At 33.9% G+C, this 23,256-nt stretch overlaps 2 protein-coding genes across 11 annotated transcripts; both read right to left on the reverse strand.

Annotated features, from left to right (window-relative positions):
• Positions 1-1,072: 1,072 nt before the first annotated feature.
• Positions 1,073-10,013, reverse strand: LOC147406687 (Amino acid kinase family protein). Its single transcript, XM_086434838.1, has 7 exons — positions 9,754-10,013; positions 4,628-4,775; positions 4,483-4,536; positions 4,190-4,281; positions 2,546-2,772; positions 1,525-1,701; positions 1,073-1,437 (listed from the first exon to the last, which is right to left on the reverse strand). Exons 1-7 carry the CDS (start codon positions 9,969-9,971, stop codon positions 1,343-1,345), a joined length of 1,011 nt encoding a protein of 336 aa, XP_086290964.1. The 5' UTR covers positions 9,972-10,013; the 3' UTR covers positions 1,073-1,342.
• Positions 10,014-14,791: 4,778 nt separating this feature from the next.
• Positions 14,792-22,702, reverse strand: LOC147406688 (uncharacterized). Of its 10 annotated transcripts, none has more exons than XR_015176551.1 (6): positions 22,445-22,702; positions 20,775-21,267; positions 20,597-20,687; positions 18,768-18,820; positions 16,646-18,552; positions 14,792-15,310 (listed from the first exon to the last, which is right to left on the reverse strand). XR_015176551.1 is itself a non-coding variant. In XM_086434842.1 (5 exons), exons 1-3 carry the CDS (start codon positions 22,660-22,662, stop codon positions 18,521-18,523), a joined length of 303 nt encoding a protein of 100 aa, XP_086290968.1. In that variant the 5' UTR covers positions 22,663-22,702; the 3' UTR covers positions 14,792-15,310; positions 16,646-16,762; positions 18,415-18,520. The 10 variants fall into 10 exon arrangements, 4 of the variants coding, with proteins under 4 accessions (XP_086290968.1, XP_086290967.1, XP_086290966.1 ...); XR_015176553.1 differs by lacking the exon at positions 22,445-22,702 and adding an exon at positions 21,396-21,692; XR_015176550.1 differs by lacking the exon at positions 20,775-21,267.
• Between the last annotated feature and the right edge of the window lie 554 nt (positions 22,703-23,256).

The raw sequence follows: 23,256 nt of genomic DNA on the forward strand, positions 1-23,256 counted from the left end.
ATCCAGACTTGATTCCGAGGAATTTATTTGGATGTTAGTCAAGCTTTATCATTATTTGGAAATTGGAACATTAAGGATTTTTCTCAATTTTATATGAAAATTTAATGATAGCTTAAGCTTAATTCTCTAAATCAGTGCTTCTTACAATACTCTCCATTGTCCCTATCCCTCTATCCCTATCGGGGCGGAGCCAGGATTTTGCTCGTGTGGGGACAACTAAGAGTGAAAAAAAAAATGGTTGTGGGGGCAATTAGAGTGATTAATTATTATTATTTTTTTGTGGGGGCAATAGTAACAGTTTTTTTTATCCACCACTAGAATCTTTCGATAGTGAATTTTTTATTTATTTTTTGGACTGTAAAGGTACATACATTCATAGTTAAATATTTTTGAAGATATACCCTAAAAATCATTTTGTAGTATCTTTCACTTGGGGTTATAAGTTCTTGTCAAAAGAAAAAAAAAAGGATTTTTTTTTCCTCTAAATCACTTCCTGAAACAAAATATGACCCAACGATAATCTTGATTCTAGTAAATTGATTGTGTTTGATTTGGGTATCTTTTCTTTCCCGATTAAAGTTTGGTGGTCTGGGTTTTGCCTAACATGTCTTACAGAACCTTCAAACATGAGTCTCGCCATCGAGGCTTTTAGTCTTTCTTTGATCTATGATGTTCAAGGAACTCTTCATCTTCAACCTTGGGTTTTGGATACAAGATCACCTGATTCCTCTATGCACGATTGAATTAATTAGTCAACCATACCATCTCTATTGTTTAATCTTCTAAATCAACGAGAAGAAAATAAATAAATTTGTGGCGGGGGGGACTGATGGTGCAAAACAAATCCAAGCTTTTAGCCTATAACATGAATGGGGATGTTTGGGGGAAATCAAAGTTGAAAATAAGGGTATATCAGTCAGTTTCTAATAATCTTTAGTAGAAAACCATGGTCCTTGGTATATCATCAATTTGAAAACACATGGAGATATCTCAAATATTCACGAAAAACTGAAGGGGTGTCGTCTAAATTACCCTTGTCAACATAAAAGCTGCAAAAATATTCTACATGAAGTTGAAGATCACAAAATTCTAGTATTCTACAAGATTATTTACATTCTCCGTGTTTCATCAACAATTACACCAGCTTAGTCAAGTTGGAAGAACCAACATATTTCATCTTGACTGCCCAACTAGACCCCTAAAATACGTTCCATTTAAGCAGGCCGAATAACAACTCAAAAGCCCAATAAAACTGTCCTCAATTTCATAATTTCGAAACAAAATAAAAGAGCAACCGCAACCGATGAAGGAGGCAACACTCACTTTCAAATCTTTGTGGCTACTAAAAGTGTTCTTTGTCGCCGATTAAAGTGCCGACCCTCTCTCCTAAAATAGCTTTTGAGATGTTCCCAGGTCTAGTTAAATTGAAGACAACAACTGCATCAAGGACAACGAGAGTTCAATTTGAACATCGATGTTTAGCTAAGAATGTATGAAAAAAATATAAGTATTGTCGAGCCATACCAGGAATATTATTTTCTTGACATAAAGTGATGGCGGTCATGTCCATCACCGAAAGATCCCTTGAGGTCACGTCTTGATAGCTTAGAGTATCAAGGAGGCAAGCATTTGGGTTACGCCTGGGGTCATCATCATAAACCCCATCAACGTTTGTAGCTTTTAGCACAACTTCTGCATTAACTGAATCACCAAGTATACATGTCAATGTTAGTTGCGATGTCTAGTGTGGTGCCAGTTCTCCGGAAGGAGTTTATATACTTGAGCATCTGATCATACACTCTTTTGGATAAAAAAAATAAAATAACACTTGTTCAAAGTTTACTTGGAAGATAATAGAAGGTGGCATGTGCAAATGAACATGTGTCAAAAGGGCTTATTTGTAATTTATGTTGATTAAAATGTTCTTGCAAATTAGATAATAAAAAAAGGATATTTTTGTAATTTAAAAACTAAGCAACCAGATTTCGTGGGTTGCAGTTTATTGGATTTTTAACTAAAATGACCCTGATTATATTAAATTTAAATATAAAAGTGGGGGCATTTATGAGTTATGACCACTCAAATTTTGGTTTCAAACCACTTCTACCCTGCCTTCTCTCATTATATTAGTAAAGATTTACAAGGGTAATTTTGGCATATGGTATACCTCCAGGTTTTGGTGTATATTTGAGAAATCCCTGGGTTTTCAAACCCATGAAAGACTCCCCACAGAAACCATCATAAAATAACTTCAAAACCCTCATCTTCAATCTCTTGCCAAAAAACCTTGATTTTTCCCTGAACACCCATAGTTGCCAAAAGGGTTTTTGGCAAGAAGTTGAATACGAGGTATTTTGGTCATTTTTCATTAGTTTTTCGTCTCAAATATAAGCTAAAACCCAAAGGGGTGTGCCCAAATTATCCTACTTACAATGGGCCCACCGATTGGTTGGATGGAGAGCCCTCTCAATGTGCCCCAAATCAATGTTAGTATCACACTTCACAATACTAAGGTAGTAGCCAAATATAGAAATACTTGACTTACTTTCTGCACAACGAAGTGCCGCGGCAGTATCTGTGGTGAAGAAGGGGTTTCCAGTTCCTGCAGCAAAGATCACAACTCTTCCTTTCTCCAAATGTCTGACAGCTCTTCTCCGTATGTATGGCTCTGCAACTTCAGACATGCGGAATGCAGTTTGTACCCGTGTTGGAATGCCAATGCTCTCCATTGTTGCTTGCAAGAATATCGCATTCATAACAGTTGCCAGCATCCTAATGTCAAGAAGGAGCTTCAAATTTTCGTAATTAAAGGAAAACAAGTGAATAATGCCTAAAGAGTGAACAAATAATGTTATCAAAACCTCATATGCGGTATATATCAAGAGGCCCAAGTCTTTTCTCCTTTTATTGCCACCTGGCATCAATTAAGGCTTTGATGACGATCAATACATTATTGGATAATATTATATAAAGGGAAGACACCCAATGTTTAAAATCTTGCCTCGAGGCAATCTTTAGCGGACCCAATTCTTTGGTTTAGAGCTTTGATAATGATTATGATAATTTTTAGGAAAGGATTCTCCACTCAATTTTTTCAGAAGTTGGTAACTTCTAAACAATAAATTGGTTTGCAACAAAGCAGATCTGTTGGAGAACTCTCATGGTGCCTAACCACGAAGTTTATATTTGCTTAATTTACCCTTAATAACTTGTTTTACTACTACTACAATAATTGAAATATATATATATATTTTATTGATAATATATGTTTTTTCAAGATTGAAATTCAGTATTGCTGCTGCTGCTGCTTCTTTTTTTTTTTTCCTAAATATAACAACCACTATGTGAAATTAGGGGTCAATTAAAGTTGGTAGAACGGATTTTGAACCTAGGTAGTGTGATCAACACTCCACACGTGCCTTCCCTCTAGTCTTATCTTGAAGCAAATAACATTTTTTTATTTATAATGTTAGACATGATATTAATGATATAACTGCAGAATTTATATGTACATGACTATAAGTGCTGTGTTCCGTTCAAGAAGTTTGAATTTGGTTGAAAGTGGTGAAACAAGCAATCTTCCATCAATATCTCTTTCCTTACAACTGTACCAGGATTGCATTTTACGCCTAGCTGGTTTCTTGTGGGTACTTGTCCTTAGCTAAATGTGCAAAGATTTAAACAAGAATCACGATTAATTTCTTTGTCATGAGCACCACCTCCTCCTCCATTGACCCATTGCTAGGAGCATTTGATCCCACTTCTTCAAGCCTTTTAATGAGTTGTATTCTGCCTTGGTCTTTGCTATCCATTTTTGCTAGCTAGTCTTCCTATGCCTTTAGTGCTACCATTTGAAATTTGTTGGTGCATATGGAGAGAGATGAATGTTATAGTGAGGGCTTCTGAAGTTCCCAATTTTTTTCCTTTCGGGGTGGGCTTCATTTGTATTCGAGTGCCCCCCTTTGTGCTTTGGTAGATCTCCTTGAATTCCAGTTGAGCTCTTTTTTTTATCAGTTGTTGCATTTCTAATGAATTTTCTTTTATCCATCCCAAATATATATATATATATATATATATATATATATATATTTAAAAGAAAAACACATTACCAAAAACTATTGGGGAACGCACTAATAGTAGTTCTCATATAAGAGATAGATGCATCAATCTAAAATTGGAACATTCATACCCAATATAATCAGCAGATGAACGATCAAGGCCACTACATCCTGCCCAAGAGGATCCACGAAAGATATTTCCCCCACCAACCACTATTGCAACCTGATATATTAAAAAAATGTATTAAAAAAAACACACAAAAGACGGTCAGATCAAATGTCTTTAGGGCTATTTACTATAGGTTTGATCCCATCTGACCAACCAAAGAGATATGTCTAACCAAACAGCCTACGAGAAAACAAAATCTTAAGCAACTCAATTGAATAAATCAGTTGCACACACAAGCAGGAGAAGAAGATTTACCTCGACACCAAGACGAGTAACAGATGCAACCTCCCTTGCAATGGACATTGTGATCTACAGAAGTGCAACACATCTTTCCTCTTTAATGAACCATAAAAGCAAACACAATATAATATTCAGAATCTTAATAACCCAACAATCTCACCTTTGGATCAATATTTTGTGTTTGATCTCCAGCAAGTGCCTCTCCACTTACTTTAAGCAGCACCCTTTGCCATTTATACGATGGCTTGGATATGGCCGCTTCATCCGTTGTGAAACCAAAAGGAGTAATACTTGACATATGGGGCTGCCTGTTTATAATAATAATAAAATATATATATTAAAAACAATGGAAGCCCAAGACAAAGGTTCACCATTCTATTATCTCAAAAATTAACCGATGGAAACACTAGAAAATAAAATCTTTGATTCAAACGAGTAGAAAAATAAGAACACCCAAGATAATGACTTCTAGTAAAGATTGCAGGACTACTAAGATTCAGGTAAGCTGAATGAAAGTAAAATAAATTACAATATACTTCACTTTCCATCTGACAACTAGAGTTAGAACAAAAGTGAACCTTCCATGGATTTAGGAACGCATCAGCGTTATCAGAAACATACTGTTAAATTTCAACCTTTTCCCCAAAATATTTCCTGAAATATTTCGGTTTTCAAAGGAACCAACATGAAAAATCATTTATGATTTCATTTTGTATATATTTCACAGATCATTATTCATTTTGATCTATCCTTCAGTGAAAAACGATTTTTACTGGAATGTTGAACTGTTTGGTTATAAAATATAATCTTGTTGGTCAAAATATTTCAATTGACCGAAATATTTTGACCAACAAGATTATATTTGATTATAGCAATTCTGAGAAAAAGAAATGTTGTTCTAATTTTTCCTCTCACCATTCAATAAACTTGTATTTCTATTCCTCAACTACATGATCACAATCTACAGTCGAGAGACGAGCCTAGGCCCTACCTAACTCAAGGTCTCAACTAAAGTTTGCTTGTTGAAGAAATCCTTGCAACATACACTCAACATCATGTAGCTTCCCAATTTTGAGACAACAGTGCGAATCAAAATAAAATTGGTTTTCATCACCATTTTAAGGTAATGATAAAATCTTCAAAACAATTTTTTGTAGTATCTCAATAACTAGGACTTAAAGGAGTAAATGCATAAAAACTACACCACAATCATGCATGTCCTATTCAAGGATCTTTGGATCAATAATTCCAGAAAAATGAGAAAAACTTCAGTTTGCTATGTTTTTAACATGATTGTCCGTGGTGGTGCATGAATAACTAAGCATATGTTCTATAACTTAACCTGATCAACAGCTCGACCAAAAAATATTTTTTTACCCCAAAAAAAATGTTTTCAAATTTTTTATTTAACTAAAACATTGATAAATTTGAAAACTTAGGGAACCTTAGTGCATCAAATGCATGCATATAGGATGTAATCTAAGCATGTTAGCACACTCACTTATATTCTAGTAAGTTGAAAATACAACTATTCATTAAGAATAAAAATTAGAAAAATACGAAGACGCGTGAGTGTACAATGTAATACTTAACAGAATGTAATCATTTAAGCATGCCTTTACTTAGTTTTGTGTTGCTAAGGACAGTTCACATCCTGCCTAGTGCCAAATGTGGGGTATTCATCATCAATAAAAACAAGCAATATGCCAACGGTTATCAAATTTCATCATCATCAAAGTATAATCCCAAGAAATTGGGTTCCATTGATCGAATATTGTTCCTCTATTAAATTATTGCAAAAACCATTTCTTTTGTTATTGCAAAGGTGATCTTAAAATCGTGTCTTGGGTGTAATATAGGCATTTCTTTGATGATGATCCTAGCCAGGTTGTAGGCTATGCATGCCAAAGTTCTGTGATTGTGATCTTCCCATGTGTCATGTACTCTTTTGTTTTATGTAGTTAGGGTGAAACAGTTTGATAATTAAAAGGTGCCAACCAGTGAATTGGTAAAGTATGTCATTGAAAGGTAGGATCAAAACCACCCTTTTATGATGAATTCCATGTATACTTAAAGATGTTCCGATTGTTCAGCTCTTCAGTACATGCAATCAACATTTAATAGAAAACAAAAGATCTTCATTTCCATATTCCATATGATTATTTATCCTAGTATGGTGACTTATGATTGTTTTTTTTTTTTTTTTTTATTTCTACGCTTGTTTTATCTTTTTTCTAAAATTGTAACAAATAATTCCACTGAATTTCTACCATTTCATGAAAAATGCAAGATTTCTACACGGTTAGAAACATTTCCATAACATATTTCTAATTCCCGACTGACTGAAATGGACAACGGAATCGAAATTTAAAACGTTGATTAGGGCTTTGGATCTACTATGAATTTGTACAAGATTGCATGCATATTATCATTTTTATGGTGAAAATGCCAAGAAAATGGTAAAATCTCTACTTTCTTTGACTTAGATGTTTTGGGGAAGTTTAGTCAAAGCTTCAACTAGGAGACTCCTTGGCCTGTACTCGCTTGGTTGGGACCCCTTGCTCCTAAAGTCTGTTCAAAAAGGCTCCAGCAAACATATCCATTTAGTTTTAGCTAACATCCGTGTTGCATTGATTTAAGTATAGGTGTCAAGTTCCAACATGGTCAGAATCGTTCCACATAGAAAAATAGGGTTCATGAACTCAAAAATATACTTTAAAGTTTAAATAATGTATAACAAAGTATTTGTTTTTATATCATAATAAGGATGATAACTGAAAATGTGAAGGGATATTTTATTATTTGCATTATGAACCCAAAACAAGAGATTACACATATGTAATGTGACAGTTGTTGGATAGAGTCCTTCAGTTGGAAATGTATTCTCTATTAGCATCCCTAAAGCTTCAATTTGTGCTAGGAACGGGCAAACTGGCTCCCTACAAGCCAAACCACTCTAGCCATTTCAAAAAGAGACAAAATATTGAGATGCTAAGAGTTAGGCAACAAGTCCAATGAGTTACCCATTGTTTTGGGTGTTGGATAAAAAGAAAAACAATTGGATAATACAAAAAAGATAGGAAGGTACGACTACTACGAGTATCACCACCATAGTTTCTACCAATCCCCACCCCCTTTAGAAGTAGGACTAGTATCTACAGATATGCTCAGCCACCATAAATTGGCATATCAGGTATAATCACAAGGGGAAGGACTCGATCTCACATCTCTGGGGAGCACACAGGGCGTTGAACCATTGCTCCACCACCTGGGTGATACTCATCAAGGGAAAATGCTAGTACATATGTGTTAGGAATATCTTTAAGGTCACATTACTATTTTTGGGTTTAAAATGGATGGAATAGTCGTTCCCTAAAAAGTTTTCTATCTTAGGAGGGTAAAAAAAGGTCTCCCCCACCCCCTTCAAAGGGAGGCGCCTCCTTGTACTTCCGACTTGAATATGAAGAAGCTTCCTTTTCCAAGGCCACAAGACAGTTTTTTTTAATGTAAGTGTGGAACTTTCATGCCAAGGAGCCAATAGAACCATTTGAGAAGGCTTGGAACAATCAAACTTGACCTAGGCTCCTATCACATTTGTTATTTCCATAGTGATTAGCTTTATGCATGTCACATACCTCACGATCCAAGCACTACACTAACTCCATTAACTCGGACAATTGGCACTTGAAATCAATGAGTGGTCAGCATTTACATCCTTCCTCTCAAAAATTTGATCACTGCTAGGTATTGTTTCCTCTAGAACTTTTGTAAGGTGAGCATAGTAGAAAGAACTTCCCAACATCTTTATCTTATGGATCAAACCAAAGTTTCACAAAATACTTGTTGAAGCTTTGATACTCTAAATTGTTAGAGCTTTGATAAAACAGCAAATATGTGGAACCCATTCATGTGGATTCCAAACTAAAGCTAGGTTTCTCAAATATGGTGTGTAAAATCAAACAACACAAATGTGGTGATGGTGCTATGGAGCTTGCTAGCCTTTCATCTTCAATGACTTATACGAGGTTTGGCCATGTTGCATAAGAATGCAGTCTTGTGATTTAATGGGATGGGATCCTACGAACCAAGTAGAAATACCCTTCAGCAAGTGATGGTTTCATCACACAAAACTAAGGTGAATCTATGATATAATTTTATAGGATATGGTACTACAAGAGTATAAAAATTTCAGTGAGGCAATGTACCCATACTGTGCATCATGGATTTTTCATTACACATCCACTATTGTTGGCAAGGAAGCAGTTCCCTTTGGGACCTTCAGTTTTTCTCTCTCTCTTTCAGACGTCTCAATCAACCAAGAAAAGGGAGTTAACATCTACTAAAGGCTCATTCAAAATAAATACCAAAGATTTAGGGAATTTGAAATTGTCAAGGGATTAGATAAAGCTATCCTCATGCATTGCATTGGATTACAAGATATGGATGGAATCACCAATGACGATCCCAATGCACCTTTAAAATAAATCTAAAATTGAAAGAGGGAGGTGTGAAGAATGAAACACACATTCACCAATACGCAGTAGTCAAAAGAATGGGTTAAGTGTAGGGATAAGAGATGTTCAGCCACTAAACTTTCTTCTTCTTTTTTTTTGTATATCTTAGGAGATAATTTAGTTTATTTGAAATGGAAAAAAGCTTCAAATAGCAGTCAATATGTTCATATTAAGGACTTAAGGCTTTGTTTGTTTCACAGAATGTGAATTTTCCTGAAAAAATTAAAATAATGCATGCTTGTTTTGTGGAAAAACCCCAAATTCACATAAATTTTGTATGCCAAGAAAAAGCAGCATATCACACTTTCAAATATTTAAAGTTTGAAAAATTAAAAACTGAAAAGGCAATTACTACTTCTCTAGAGACACCAAAGTGAAGTTTTGACTACAATGCTGACTCTTAATCTATCTATCAAAATCATCAAAAAATATGCTTTCCCAAACACCAAAAATTAGACACAAATACAGCCCATTTTTTATTTTTTATTTATTTTTTAATGGAGAGGAAAAATGCATTGAAGACAAACTCTATTCACTCACAAACCAATGAACCATAAACTAACCTTAACATCTAAAGCTAAAACGCATGTTGCTCCCATTTTTTCACATATAATTAGCTAAAATTCCAAGACCTTCAAATATTTTCAGTACTCTAAAAAATTAATCATAATTCATTAAACAATATTTGAAAAAAAAAAAACATAAATATAGAGAAAGAATCATAAACTAATACCCATTTTGCATAAATGGAAGAGAAGTGGTAATAAAATACCTGAGACTCATTGGGTCTGAGAGAGGACCCATTTCAGATGAGGAGACATTAAGAATAATCCTCCTAGGTTTGCTCTGAGAACCCATAATCAGACTGTTATGAAGTCTACCATTAATGAAACATGTTGAAGATGAGTAGTAAGAGGAGGAAGAATTAGTAGAAGAAGATGAAAGAGTGTTGAAAGAAGTAAAGGGGAGGAAACCAAAGGAGATATCCATGAATAATCAATCACACACAAAAAAAAGTACCAAATGTTACTTCTTCCACCGTTTTTGAACTTCTATTCTATCCGCCATGTTTTCAATAATATCAACATACCCCTCTAGGTTTTGAAGAATATTTGTTATACCCCTCTATATTTTTCAAACTAACGATATAACCCTTGAACTAGGTCTACTCCTAAATATTAATAAAATTGACCCAAATACCCTCACTATTAACTTCTTGAAGAAAGCCAGTAATTATGGAGAAACATTTTCCTTACTATCATTGTAAGATTTTAAGCTTTACTAAGGGTAGTTTTACTCAAATGGAATACCACATTAGCAATCCAACTCCTTAGACCTCTAGATTTCATGGAAAAAAATCATATCCATAAAAGAAAATTCATGAGTCTTGATCCAAGGTTTTCAAACCGACGGCTACTAAACTTTCACCTAACTCCCAAATTTAAAAATAATTTTTTTTTCAAAATAAATAGAATTTTGTCCTCTACAACCTGGAGCATCGGATCATGTTTTTTGTTGCCACGTAGTGAGCCCAAAAACCTTTATTAAGGGTGAAATCCTTACTAACTTAGTAGGGTTAGTCCTCTAAATTTCTATTCCCAAAAAAATTCATTATCTTCTACTTCTTCAAAATTCCCTATATTTTTCTTGTTATTTGAAATTTGAAGGAGATAGAATCTTAAGGTAGAACCTGTAGTTTCCACACTCGAAAGCTAGACTCAACTTGGATGTTCGTTGAGTCAAGTTAAAAACTTGATAGTCAACTCAGGCAAATCAAGTAAAAGACCTAACTGTTGTCATCTTCAATGTTTAGGTTTCTTTCTCCCAAAAATCCATCATTGTTAACTCTAAATTTACCATATTCAACCTCCATCTTTTACTTTCCCAATTTTTAAAGAATTTATTTTTATTTTTTAGTATTCATATAGCCTATTTATTTATGATATATAAATATAAATAATTTTTAATAATTAAAAATGTGTAATGATTTTGTAATTCAACTTGACTGGGTAAGGTGTTATTTGTTAAACTGAAAAAAAAAAAAAAAAAAAAAAAAAAAATTGCTGAATAGCATTTAGTGTTGAAACTTATAAGTGCTAAAAAAATTGGTTGTTTAGATGTTGAATTATGTTTGTTACATATTGCTGAAACTGGTAAATTATATTTTTTACCCTTACAATCATATTATACATTGTTTGCATGTTTTAAATGCCTATTTCTTATCAAACACAATAAAATATATTATTTCTTATAAAATTAAAATACAGTTCATTTTTAAATAATAAATAATACTTAAATTTTCAATTTATAAATAATAATTTTTATTTCTAAAAGCTCACAAATTTCAAATTAAAAACAATAATGTCATACAAGTCACCAAAATTTGAAATCAACATTAAAAGAACTTAATTTTGAATGAATAATTTTCAATGGAAGTGAATGATGTGTAATTATAAGAGCACCCTTTGAATTAATAAGGGCAACCCACACCATAGCCAATTTTTTTTTGTCTTATATGGGTTAAAGTTTTTGGAATGAGCAAATTTTTTGTGAGGATGAACTATATAGTTTACAGATCATCCTCACCAAAAATCAGTCCATTCTGAAACTTCTAACCACGTCAAAAATGATTTAAAAAAAAAAATATGGATGATTTACGGTTCTTGAACTTGTTTTAATGGGATTAGAAGTTTCGAGATGGGTTGATTTTTGGTGAGGATGATCTCCTCATTGTAGAGATCATGAGATCATCTTCACCAAAAATCAACTCATTCCAAAACTTTTAACTTATATAAGACAAAATAATTTGGCCATGGTGTGGGTTTATTAATTTGTGGGGTGCTTATATACTTATCCATAGGATATAAGAGGTAATATCCTTTAAGTATAAGGGAATACTTGTCCGTGCCCAAAAAAACGATGGGCAAATTTGTTCATGCCGAAAAAAATGAAGTGCTTATCGCTTCAGCATTTTTTTTCAGTATCAAAATAATGCTAAATTTTTTTCACTTATTTTCAGCAATAAATGCTGAAAATATGGAGTAAACAAACGTGCTATTTTGACAAAAAGTGCTGAATTTTTTTTTTTTCCTAACAATAAGCATTGCAAAATAACACAAACAAACACTACCAAAGTTAAAAATTCAACTGACGAGAGTACCTTGTAAGAATCATAAATTTTTTTCCCTCAAGATACACAATTACACATCCCCATAAAACATGTGATCAGAGAGTTTTTGAATTACCATGTCTGGTTGAGTTACAAAACCATCACTCATTTAAAATCTTTTAAGAAATATAGAATGAGATTTTGTGGTTGTAATATCTATCAATCCCAATTATAATAAAATAAAAATTATTTTTTTGAATAAATACATACCCACATTTCTAGTTGTTATTGACATTGATTCTAAGGATTTGGGAGGGTTTAATTCGCTTAAGTCATATCACGGATTTCATTCATTTCTGGAGAATAAGATGCTGCCATTTCATGGATTATGTCTAAAGATTCCAAAAAAAAAAAAAAGAATCGTGATAAGTTTGGGAATCATAGATCTGTGCTCCTCGGAATACATAGCTGCACTTCCCCATAAAAATGTATCTCGAGAGAATTGTATATCCCGAGGAGTACAGATCTACAATTCCCGAACTTATCACGTCAGGTAGTCGATTGTGTATGCCACTTGGGGTAGTCAAATTATCACGACTCAAAAATATATATATTTAAGACGACATCATCCCTATGTGTCACTTCAAAACCTTTTTATTCTTCCATTGTATTAGTTTTTTACTTTCAAGATAAATGTTTTCTCAACATCACACTCGGTATCTTTGTCACTTCTAAACCTTTTTATTATGCGTTTGGTAGTACTTTTGTGACTTTTAAGTAACTTCTGTTAAAGCACTTTGGTGATAATAACTTATTAACTTTTATCATATTGTTTTTGAATAACAAAAGTTTGTTTGGTAAACCCAGAGGGGTTGGCTCAATGGCAATTTTGGACAAATAAGTAGTTGATGCCCGCTGGTCATGAGTTTGATACTCAGTATGAGCATTAATTCCTAGAGGGCCACCTGCAGTGCACCCTCACTTACCACGTGCGTATGATGTGTGGGTGTTACACGTGCCTTGGGACTAGTCCTTAGACAAGACCATGGTCTATGGATTGGGCAAAGCCCAAATACGGACCCCGATCCTCTATCTAAAGGGATACCCGCTTATCAAAAACAAAGTTTATTTGATAATCTTAATTACAAAAGTACTTGATCAACCAAAAGTACTTAATATTGAAAATAGACATTTGGCAATGTTAAGGAAAAAAAAAATTCATCTTGAAGAACCGCTATCTCCTTTGTCTTATTTTTTTCTAAATAGAGATTGTTAACGTTTTTAGCTCTTCAAGTTTTCGTTCACATTTTTAACAAAAGTGCATCGATGAATGCTATTGCATGTATTATTTGTATGAGAGAGAGTGAAAGACTTGTTCTCTTCTTCTTTAAATTCAAGCACCTCCAACATCCAATACTTTGCAAAAAGAAAAACAATTGGATAATACAAAAAATATAGGCATGTACAACTACTACAAGTATCACCGCCATAGTTTCTACCAATCCCCACCCCCTTTAGAAATAGGATTTGTATCTACGGATATGCTCGGCCACCGCAAATTGGCGTATCGGGTATAATCACAAAGGGAAGAACTCAATCTCACATCTCTGGGTAGCAACACAGGGCGTTGAACCATTGCCCCACCACCTGGGTGATACTCATCGAGGGAAAATGCTAGTACATATTTGTTAGGAATATCTCTAAGGTCACATTACTACTTTTGGGTTTAAAATGGATGGCATAGTCTTTCCCTAAAAAGTTTTCTATCTTAGGAGAGTAAAAAAAAGTCTCCCCCACCCCCTTCAAAGGGAGGTGCCTCCCCATATTTCTGACTTGAATATGAAGCAGCTTCCTTTTCCAAGGCCACAAGACAGTTTTTTATAATGTGGTGTGGAATTTTCATGCCAAGGAGCCAATAGAACCATTTGAGAAAGTTTGGAACCAATCTAACCTAGCCTAGGCTCCTAATACATTTGTTATTTCCATAATGATTAGCTTTATGCATGTCACATACCTCACGATCCAAGCACTACACTAACTCCATAAACTTGTACAATTGGCAATCGAAATCAATGAGTGGTCAGCATTTACATCCTTCCTCTCAAAAATTTGATCACTGCTAGGTATTGTTTTCTCTAGAGCTTTTGTAAGGTGGGCATTGTAGAAAGAACTTCCCAACATCTTTATCTTATGGACCAAACCGAAGTTACACAAAATACTTGTTGAAGCTTTGATACTCTACATTGTTAGAGCATTAATAAAACAGAAAATATGTGGACCCTATTCATGTGGATTCCAAACTGAAGCTAGGTTTCTCAAATATGGTGTGTAAAATCAAACAACACAAATGTGGTGATGATGCTATGGACACTATGTGAAAAAAGCCCATATTTGACGGTCTTAGCCAATCAAAATTTGAGAAATTTGATGGACCATCCCGTCAAATATTTTCTTGTAGAATTTTTTTTTTTTACGACTCTGGACTATCAAATTATTGGAGAATGAGTTTCAAAAAAAAAAATATATATATATATATATATATATATATATATATATATATCCATAGAGTATAATTGTCAAATTTGGAGGTTTAACAAACAATAACACGGTCCTCTAATTCACCAATCACAATAAACGAAATAATAATAAGAAAATCAGAAAAATAAAAAAACAACAAAAAAATCACAAAACAAACTCCAAATTAAACTAAACAACTCAAAATTCATATTATATATTGAAATTCCATTACTAAACAAGCTCTAATAGAAATAACTGGGCACTAACAAATGAAATTGAGTCACATAATTGCTTAGAAATAAAACACAATCAGAAGTAAATGGTTGTGATGCCTTTCATCTCTTCTGGATCTCTCTGCTCTATCGTGTCCTTATTTTCCTCAAGGTTTGAATTTCCCCTACATTGCTACTGTTTCCTAGATCAGATACTCCTTATTGATTCGATTTTGAGATGGTTGAAGACTTTACCGCCGTGTCAGAAGTTCCTTATGTGATGTATGCTCAAAATTTCAAGTTCAAAGATCATGCCACGTGAAATCAATCACCATATATAAACCACTAATACCATCAAACAGCTAAAGAGAGTCCCACATTCTCCCATGCCTCATGAACACAAAACATGATTACTAAGATATCACTCCATACCTTCAATATCAAAGGTTCATCAACAAAAGTATGACATTTTTCTGATACCAATGCTGGAGCTACAAAACAATAAGCAGAAGAAGAAATCAATGATCATACAGAAGATGAAATACGGACAAAGCTTGCTGTGTAGTTAATTAAAAAGAATAGTACTAAACTCAAACACACTCAACTGACATGGAATGTGCACAGAACCATAGATTTTTTCCTTGTGCATCTAGAGGAAAAAAAATATATGGTTCTGTGCACATTCCACGTCAATTGAGTATGTTCGAGTATATTTTTTCTTTTTTTTAAGTCAGTTAAGCACGGCAATTAAAAAACATTCGAACTTCTAAACATCATTGTCCTATATAATCTCACATATATGATATTGGTCCTGAATCATTGATTCATTTCCATTGGGAACAATTTTAATCTAATAGATAGATGAACATAACTCAGATTTGTAGTATGATTCATAATGGACGTAACTTCATATCACTTACCCAATATCCAAACATGCGGTGTACAAGCAAGGTGTCAAAACTTACATATAGTTTATCCAACCAGGCAGTTCGCAATGGTCAAAATGAACTAATTGGAATGACCATGATCAAGGTTTTCTATTTTTAAATTTCCCACATAATTATGAGTGATTTTAGAGGTATACAAATTACTAAAGACAAGTTATGATAGGATCTTCTATTTTGGTTTCGATTAGAATTCGATTAGAATTAGGGATTCTTGCTTGATGTAAATGACAAATTATGGATGGTGAAATTTACAATAATTTTAGAGAGTTAATCCTTTAGTTAGATCTCCCTGATCCGTATGTGGATTTGTTAATCATCAAGGCTTCTGTGAATCAATACAACCAAGATCTACAATTCTACATGATTCATGTAAACTTGCGTTCTACAACACAGAATCAAAAACTTTAACTAACAAGATTCAGTCAATATTTCACATCTAAATGCCAATTATCTGCCATCACCAAGAAATGTGCTAGTGCCCTTGTTACATTGACTTTATACAAGTTCAATCTAAAGATCCATTTCTATCAACTAACCCCTAAAACTCTTCAGCTCATCTATGTGCCTCTTTGGTTCAGTCTCAAGCTCAATATCTTTAGTATTTTCAGCATTTCCTTATATCAAGAGAAATCTCTAAGTAGAAAATATAAAATTATTAGTCAAGTGTTCTTTCAATATCACCAATAATACTTTTCATTAATATTGTACTGTTCAATCCCAATTTAGTCGCATAGCATCACAACCGTGTGAACAATGAAGATTGAAGTTTCAACATAACAAGAACTAAATAAAAACCTGAGCATTAGATAATGAAAAAGGCTTCATGAAAGGACATAGTAAATGATATGTTACCAATTGTTTTTAAGTACAAAAACATACCTCTTGATGGCCTATTATAAGAAGTTGTTGGATCATCTTTTTCCCTCCTCCTTTATTCGGGCCTGGGACGGGCAATGTAAAAGGTTTAATTTTTTCCCTCCTCCTTCGTAGTTACCACTATTATCTTGACCAAATTGTACAGCCCATGTCCAAGGATAAGAGATATAGCTATGAAAACTTGTTAGATAAGATGAGGCACAATAATATCCAACTTAGGTTGCTAGAGAAGGATAAAAATATCGATTCTAAAATTCAAAAAGAAAAAAACAAAAAACAAACAAAAAAAAAAAAACAGCGTAGGAAGTTTGTGACACTTGCACTAGTAAGAGATGCTTCAATAAATATATGCAAATACAAAATTCAATCCAGTAAATCATAATCAAATACAAAATACCACCACTAGCACAAAGAGCTTTTAAATTTCTTACTTTTTTGTAAATGTAAAAGTTGAAGAACTACTCTTAAAGCCTATTTGACAAGAAACAACTGAGTCAAGATATTATTGCCCCAAGAAGAACTGAGCAGTTGACTATGTGGGGGCAAATAAGAGCACATCCAACATAAGTTGGACTGAAGTCAAAATAAACTGCATAAGGAACAAGGGAATAATGTAAAACAGCTATGAATATCAATGTTTGCTATGATTAATATCTTCATGAGCTACTAATCTTATATTCCGTGTAAATTTGTAGGCGCCCCTTGATGGAAAGAGCTCCAACATGGTGAGAAGGATTGTGTTTTGTGTCCATGACACATGAATTCTTCTTTAGTCATGGACATCTCAAATCATGCATATACGCACCAACACTTAAAGAGAGTTTCATTTTCCGCACCCCAAACTATACATAGCCCACCAATACTTATCCAGGATATAAGTTGATAGACCAACTCTTGAACGAGTCATAGATTAAGGCCAAGTTAACCTTTTTTTATAGGTTTAATTTTGAAAGCGGTGGTTTTGATCCCAGGCCTGTGGTTTCACCACGCACAGGCCTTACCACCTCACCAAAGTCAGACCCAAAGCCAAGCCAAGTAATCACAGAAGTTGAGAAAAGCTATACATCAAATATATGATCTTTCCCCGGTGCACAACAAGTTTATTTGATACCTCCACGTCCCTTGGTGACAGTGACCACCTCATTGGTACTGTTTTGGCTATTTTGAACCACCAATCAAATGGTCTTGATTCCATGATACATGGGAAATATGCAAAAAAATTCTAAGTACAAATTAGGATGAGAGACACAGGTCCGTGGGCAGAAAACAAAGAGCATACCATCTGATCAAAGGTTTGGAATTAACCAACACAGATGTTGCAATTACGTACATCATGTTTGTGCCCCAATAACAATGTAGCCATCATGATTGATTTATTAAACAATATTGAGCAGGGTGTGACCCCATGTACTTGGTGGTTTATTGTGTTAAGATATGCATCTTATCATAAGTCATGGCAAAACTTCCTAGATATCCGGATGATGATGCCATCACCCAAGCATTTGAGGCTACCATATGACATGAGAATCAAGGAACCTGCCTTGGTAGGATCAAGATATCCCCACCCCTAGGCCAATTTCTTGGATTTAATATGCACTCCCAAGGCTATAACTCCAGATTATATTAATGAGAAGGTGAGAAAAGATGTGTGAAATAGCATGTCACAACATGACACAAACTAGACTGCTTATGTTGACTTAGACTAGAACAAAATCAAGGTTTAGGACGCATGATTGATGAATTTTTTTTAAAATCAAGGCATAAAACCTCACAAGTTCTTGAATGCTAGCAGGCCAAGCGAAGGGAAATTATCAAAGCCACAAGAATCCCCAACACCACTAAAAAACCACTTAAAACAACTCCAACAGAAGCTTATGCTCAGATATTTCCCAAGGCAGCGTACTTGTTTCCTACAAAAATGATTAAAGTATAAGAAGAAAAACAATAGACTTACCTAGATGAAATAACTGAATGTAAGTTTGAAAAACAAAAGCAGCACCCAAAAAAGATTATACCTAAAAGAGAAAAAATAAATTTGAATAACTCGATGATTGAACCAAATGAACATGAGAAAGGTCCTATGACAATCAAAATGGGGGAAAAGTTTGTTCCTTGCGAAACTCACTTGATAAGTGCAAATTGACTTTCGTGCGTTCCCCTTCCCATATAGATTCTTGGCTGCAGATAAGTGAGTATTTCAATTAAAGAACTAATGATACAAAACAGGTTCACAGGTAGAAAACAAGAAAAGAACATGAAAGATAACTTATAAAGTTATAATTATGCAGTGATAATAAGGGTAAGTGATCGTTATGCAAGAGTAATTATCCCTGGTTGTTTCAAAATATGTCGGACACACATTAATGTGGATACTTTACTGCGATTTGTTCTAGGGGATAAACATAGTATTGTAGCAAGAGCAATCTTACAACTTCAATCATTTCAAGGAGCAAATTTCCTTCATATGCCAAATCACGTAACTACAACGAAAATGCATGAATTTATTAATTAGACAAAATAAACTCAATAACGGAATCACATTCTGTCAAATCCCTATGCAAGCCCACTCTTTTAGTATTTGATTGTGTATCAATTTGATTTTTGTAGTTGGTGGACTTTATTACCGAACTCATGTGAATTGCTACTACCCATTTTTTGTAGTTGGCAATCTCGTACAGTGAAGAAAATAGAAATTGGAAGTTAGCAATCTGAAGAACCTCGGTTTCTTTTAAATATGTAATATTCAATAGTTCCTCATATGATCTATCAAAATGTTCTAAATGACACTAGGTGATCTATAGCCTATAGATATTGCTAGCACCACAATAAAGAATTGCTGATATTACTCTCTTCTAGAATTGCTATGAATGGAATGATATTCTAGTTATTTTTCAGTCTTACATAAAACGGAAGAACAGAATCAATTACTTAACTTGGCAATTCATGTTATGTTCCAGTCCTATGTGAATTGATTTTCTTTATTTCCATTCAGGCAATTCATGTGACAACATAGTAGAAACATTACATAAACTAGTATGAAGAAAATAAAAATGAAAGGTGGACTAAAATGAAGGAAGGGGATAGAGAAGGGGACATAGATACCTGTGACCACCACCAAAGAAACCTTATGATATGCCAATCTAAGTTTTCAATCCATCGTCGAAGCATTGGAAACATAAACAATACCGTTGCTACTAAATTCAGAAGCAAATATAAAGTCATTGCCAACATATTCCCTAGCTCTCTCTCTCTCTCTCAATTGAGTTTCATTCTTTCCATTATAGACTCTTCCATCCTGACCAGTAAAACTCCTTAATATAGTGTTAGGATACCCCCAAATATTTTCCTAATCGTTCTCTTTCGATGGTTACTTTAATAAGGGAATTGTTTCTCTGTTAGGTCTCTATTTATTTGCTTTAGATAGGATTGTTTCTTTGAGGGATTTAATTCCCATTAGGATTGTTTCATTGGGATTATATAAGGATGTAATTGACTATAAGAAGCCTAAACAATTTTAATGAAAATAACCAAGTTCTAAGGAGGTCAAATCCCCTGAGTGAGTAAGAATTCATTTTTCTGCTTGTTTGATCCCTAAACCCTATTATATAGATACTAGATCCTACAATGAGCACTTCTGATTTTCAAACCTTGGATGAACCCAATGAAGGAAAAGATTTACACATGTATCCGAGAATCAATTCACTTCGACAATGTTAATTTCAGTAAATCAGGTAAGTACACAAAAAATTACAATTATTAAGATAATTTCTGGATCAAGCACCATCAAAATCCGATTATAAATATCTCAATTAATATATTAGGGTTCTTGAAGCGCGAGGAGAGGCAAAAGTGCATTTGGCATTGAACAACTAATTTTTTTTTATTGAACTTCGAATTATCGAACTGTATAAGATAATAAAAATATCTGATTGAAAACGTGGATGATCAACTCACCTCAACAATTTGTTGAGCTTGATCTTCTCTGGTTCTCTTTGATCTTCTCTTTGAAAAAATTCAACTAGGGATTTGTTCTCATCAACTCTTCCTTCAATATCAAACAAACAAAAACTAAGTGTTGGAATCGTAAAAAACAGAAGGCATAAACCCTAGAAATCCAAAGAAATTCTCTTGCCTTTAGTATCCGGATCTTGTTGTCTAGAATGCAAAAAAGCCCTAATAATGTCTTCTAGAAACGTAGGCTCCAGTTAACCCTAGATCTCATCTTCACTCCATCATTTTCAATGTTGAGAGATCGAGAGATCAGATACAGAGAGAGATCGTATAGAGAGATGTGATCGAGGGAGAGAAACAGAGAGAGAGGTTCTCACAATCGGATGAGCTTCTCACGAACCAGAGAGAGAGAGAGAGGGAAAATCGTAGATCAGAGAGATAATGAGCACGAGAGAGAGAGACGGAAAAAAATTTACGCAACTTTCTCTAAATTTCGTGGGTCCGTTCCTGTCAAATTTGGATTTCTAAAATTCGTCGGGCCAAGCCCAACAATTTTTTTTTTTACAATTTTTACGGTTTTCACGTAGTGGGAGCTTGCTAGCCTTTCATCTTCAATGACTTATACTAGGTTGGCCATGTTGCGTAAGAATGCAGTCTTGTGATTTAAAGGGTTCCTACAAACCAAGTAGAAATACCCTTCAGAAAATGTTGATTTCATCACACAAAACTAAGGTTAATCTATGATATAATTTTAAAGGATATGGTACTACAAGAGTATAAAATTTTCAATGAGGCAATGTACCCATATTGTGCATCATGGATTTTTCTTTACATATCCACTATTGTTGGCAATGAAGCAGTTCCCTTCGGGACCTTCAGTTTTTCTCTCTCTCTTTCAGACGTCTCAATCAACCAAGAAAAGGGAGTTAACATCTACTAAAGGCTCATTCAAAATAAATACCAAAGATGTAGAGAATTTGAAATTGTCAAGGGATCAGATAAAGCTATCCTCATGCATTGCATTGGATTACAAGATAAGGATGGAGTCACCAACGACGATACAAATGCACCTTTAAAATAAATCTAAAATTGAAAGAGGAAGGTGTGAAGAATGAAACTCACATTCACCAATACGCAGTAGTCAAAAGAATGATAAGAGATGTTCAATCACTAAACTTTTTTTTTTTTTTTTGTATATCTTAGGAAATAATTTAGTTTATTTGAAATGGAAAAAGCTTCAAATAGCAGTCAATATGTTCATATTAAGGACTTAAGGCTTCTTTTGTTCCACAGAATGTGAATTTTCCTGAAAAAAATAAAATAATGCACGCTTGTTTTGTGGAAAACCCCCAAATTCACATAAATTTTGTAAGCCAAGAAAAAGCAGCATATCACACTTTCAAATATTTAAAGTTTGAAAAATTGAAAACTGAAAAGGATATTACTACTTCTCTAGAGACACCAAAGTGAAGCTTTGACTGCAATGCTGACTCTTAATCAATCTATCAAAATCATCAAAAAATATGCTTTCACAAACACCAAAATTTAGACACAAATACAGCCCATTTTTTATTTTTTAATGGAGAGGAAAAATGCATTGAAGACAAACTCTATTCACTCACAAACCAATGAACCATAAACTAACCTTAACACCTAAAGCTAAAACCCATGTTGCTCCCATTTTTTCACATATAATTAGCTAAAATTCCAAGACCTTCAAATAATTCAGTACTCTAAAAAATTAATCATACTTCATTAAACAATATCAGGAAAAAAAAACATAAATATAGAGAAAGAATCATAAACTAATACCCATTTTGCATAAATGGAAGAGAAGTGGTAATAAAATACCTGAGACTCATTGGGTCTGAGAGAGGACCCATTTCAGATGAGGAGACATTAAGAATTATCCTCCTAGGTTTGCTCTGAGAACCCATAATCAGACTGTTATGAAGTCTACCATTAATGAAACATGTTGAAGATGAGTAGTACGAGGAAGAAGAATTAGTAGAAGAAGATGAAAGAGTGTTGAAAGAAGTAAAGGGGAGGAAACCAAAGGACATATCCATGAAAAATCAATCACACACACAAAAAAAAAGTACCAAATGTTATTTCTTCCACCGTTTTTGAACTTCTATTCCATCCGCCTTGTTTTCAATAATATCAACATAACCCTCTAGGTTTTGAAGAATATTTTTGATACCCCTCTATATTTTTCAAACTGACGATATAGCCCTTGAACTAGGTCTACTCCTAAATATTAATAAAATTGACCCAAATACCCTCACTATTAACTTCTTGAAGAAAGCCATTAATTATGGAGAAACATTTTCCTTACTATCATTGTAAAATTTTAAGCTTTACTAAGGGTAGTTTTACTCAAATGGAATACCACATTAGCAAATCCAATTCCTCAGACCTCTAGATTTCATGGAAAAAATCATATCCATAAAAAGAAAATTCATGAGTCTTGATCCAAGGTTTTCAAACCGACGGCTACTGAACTTCCACCTAACTCCCAAATTTAAAAATAATTTTTTTTAAAAAAATAAATAGAATTTTGTCCTCTACAACCCTAGAGCATCGGATCATGTTTTTTGTTGCCATGTAGTGAGCCCAAAAACCTTTATTAAGGGTGAAATCCTTACTAACTTAGTAGGGTT

Source organism: Akebia trifoliata, chromosome 3 (assembly GCF_017979445.1).
Source record: "Akebia trifoliata isolate Shusen 1 chromosome 3, ASM1797944v1, whole genome shotgun sequence".
Classification (NCBI taxonomy): domain Eukaryota; kingdom Viridiplantae; phylum Streptophyta; class Magnoliopsida; order Ranunculales; family Lardizabalaceae; genus Akebia; species Akebia trifoliata.

What these genes read in the sequence shown, in the direction of transcription:
- LOC147406687 (XM_086434838.1), bottom strand. Translation starts at nt 9,971, where the DNA reads ATGGATATCTCCTTTGGTTTCCTCCCCTTTACTTCTTTCAACACTCTT. An exon ending in CACAAAATATTGATCCAAAG is followed by an intron (nt 4,537 to 4,627) that starts GTGAGATTGTTG and finishes GCACTTCTGTAG; the next exon opens with ATCACAATGTCCATTGCAAG. An exon ending in GGCACTTCGTTGTGCAGAAA is followed by an intron (nt 1,702 to 2,545) that starts GTAAGTCAAGTA and finishes TTGGTGATTCAG; the next exon opens with TTAATGCAGAAGTTGTGCTA.
- LOC147406688 (XM_086434842.1), bottom strand. Translation starts at nt 22,662, where the DNA reads ATGGATATGTCCTTTGGTTTCCTCCCCTTTACTTCTTTCAACACTCTT. An exon ending in TCAGACCCAATGAGTCTCAG is followed by an intron (nt 18,821 to 22,444) that starts GTATTTTATTAC and finishes ACTTATCTGCAG; the next exon opens with CCAAGAATCTATATGGGAAG. An exon ending in AGTCAATTTGCACTTATCAA is followed by an intron (nt 18,553 to 18,767) that starts GTGAGTTTCGCA and finishes TCATTTTTGTAG; the next exon opens with GAAACAAGTACGCTGCCTTG.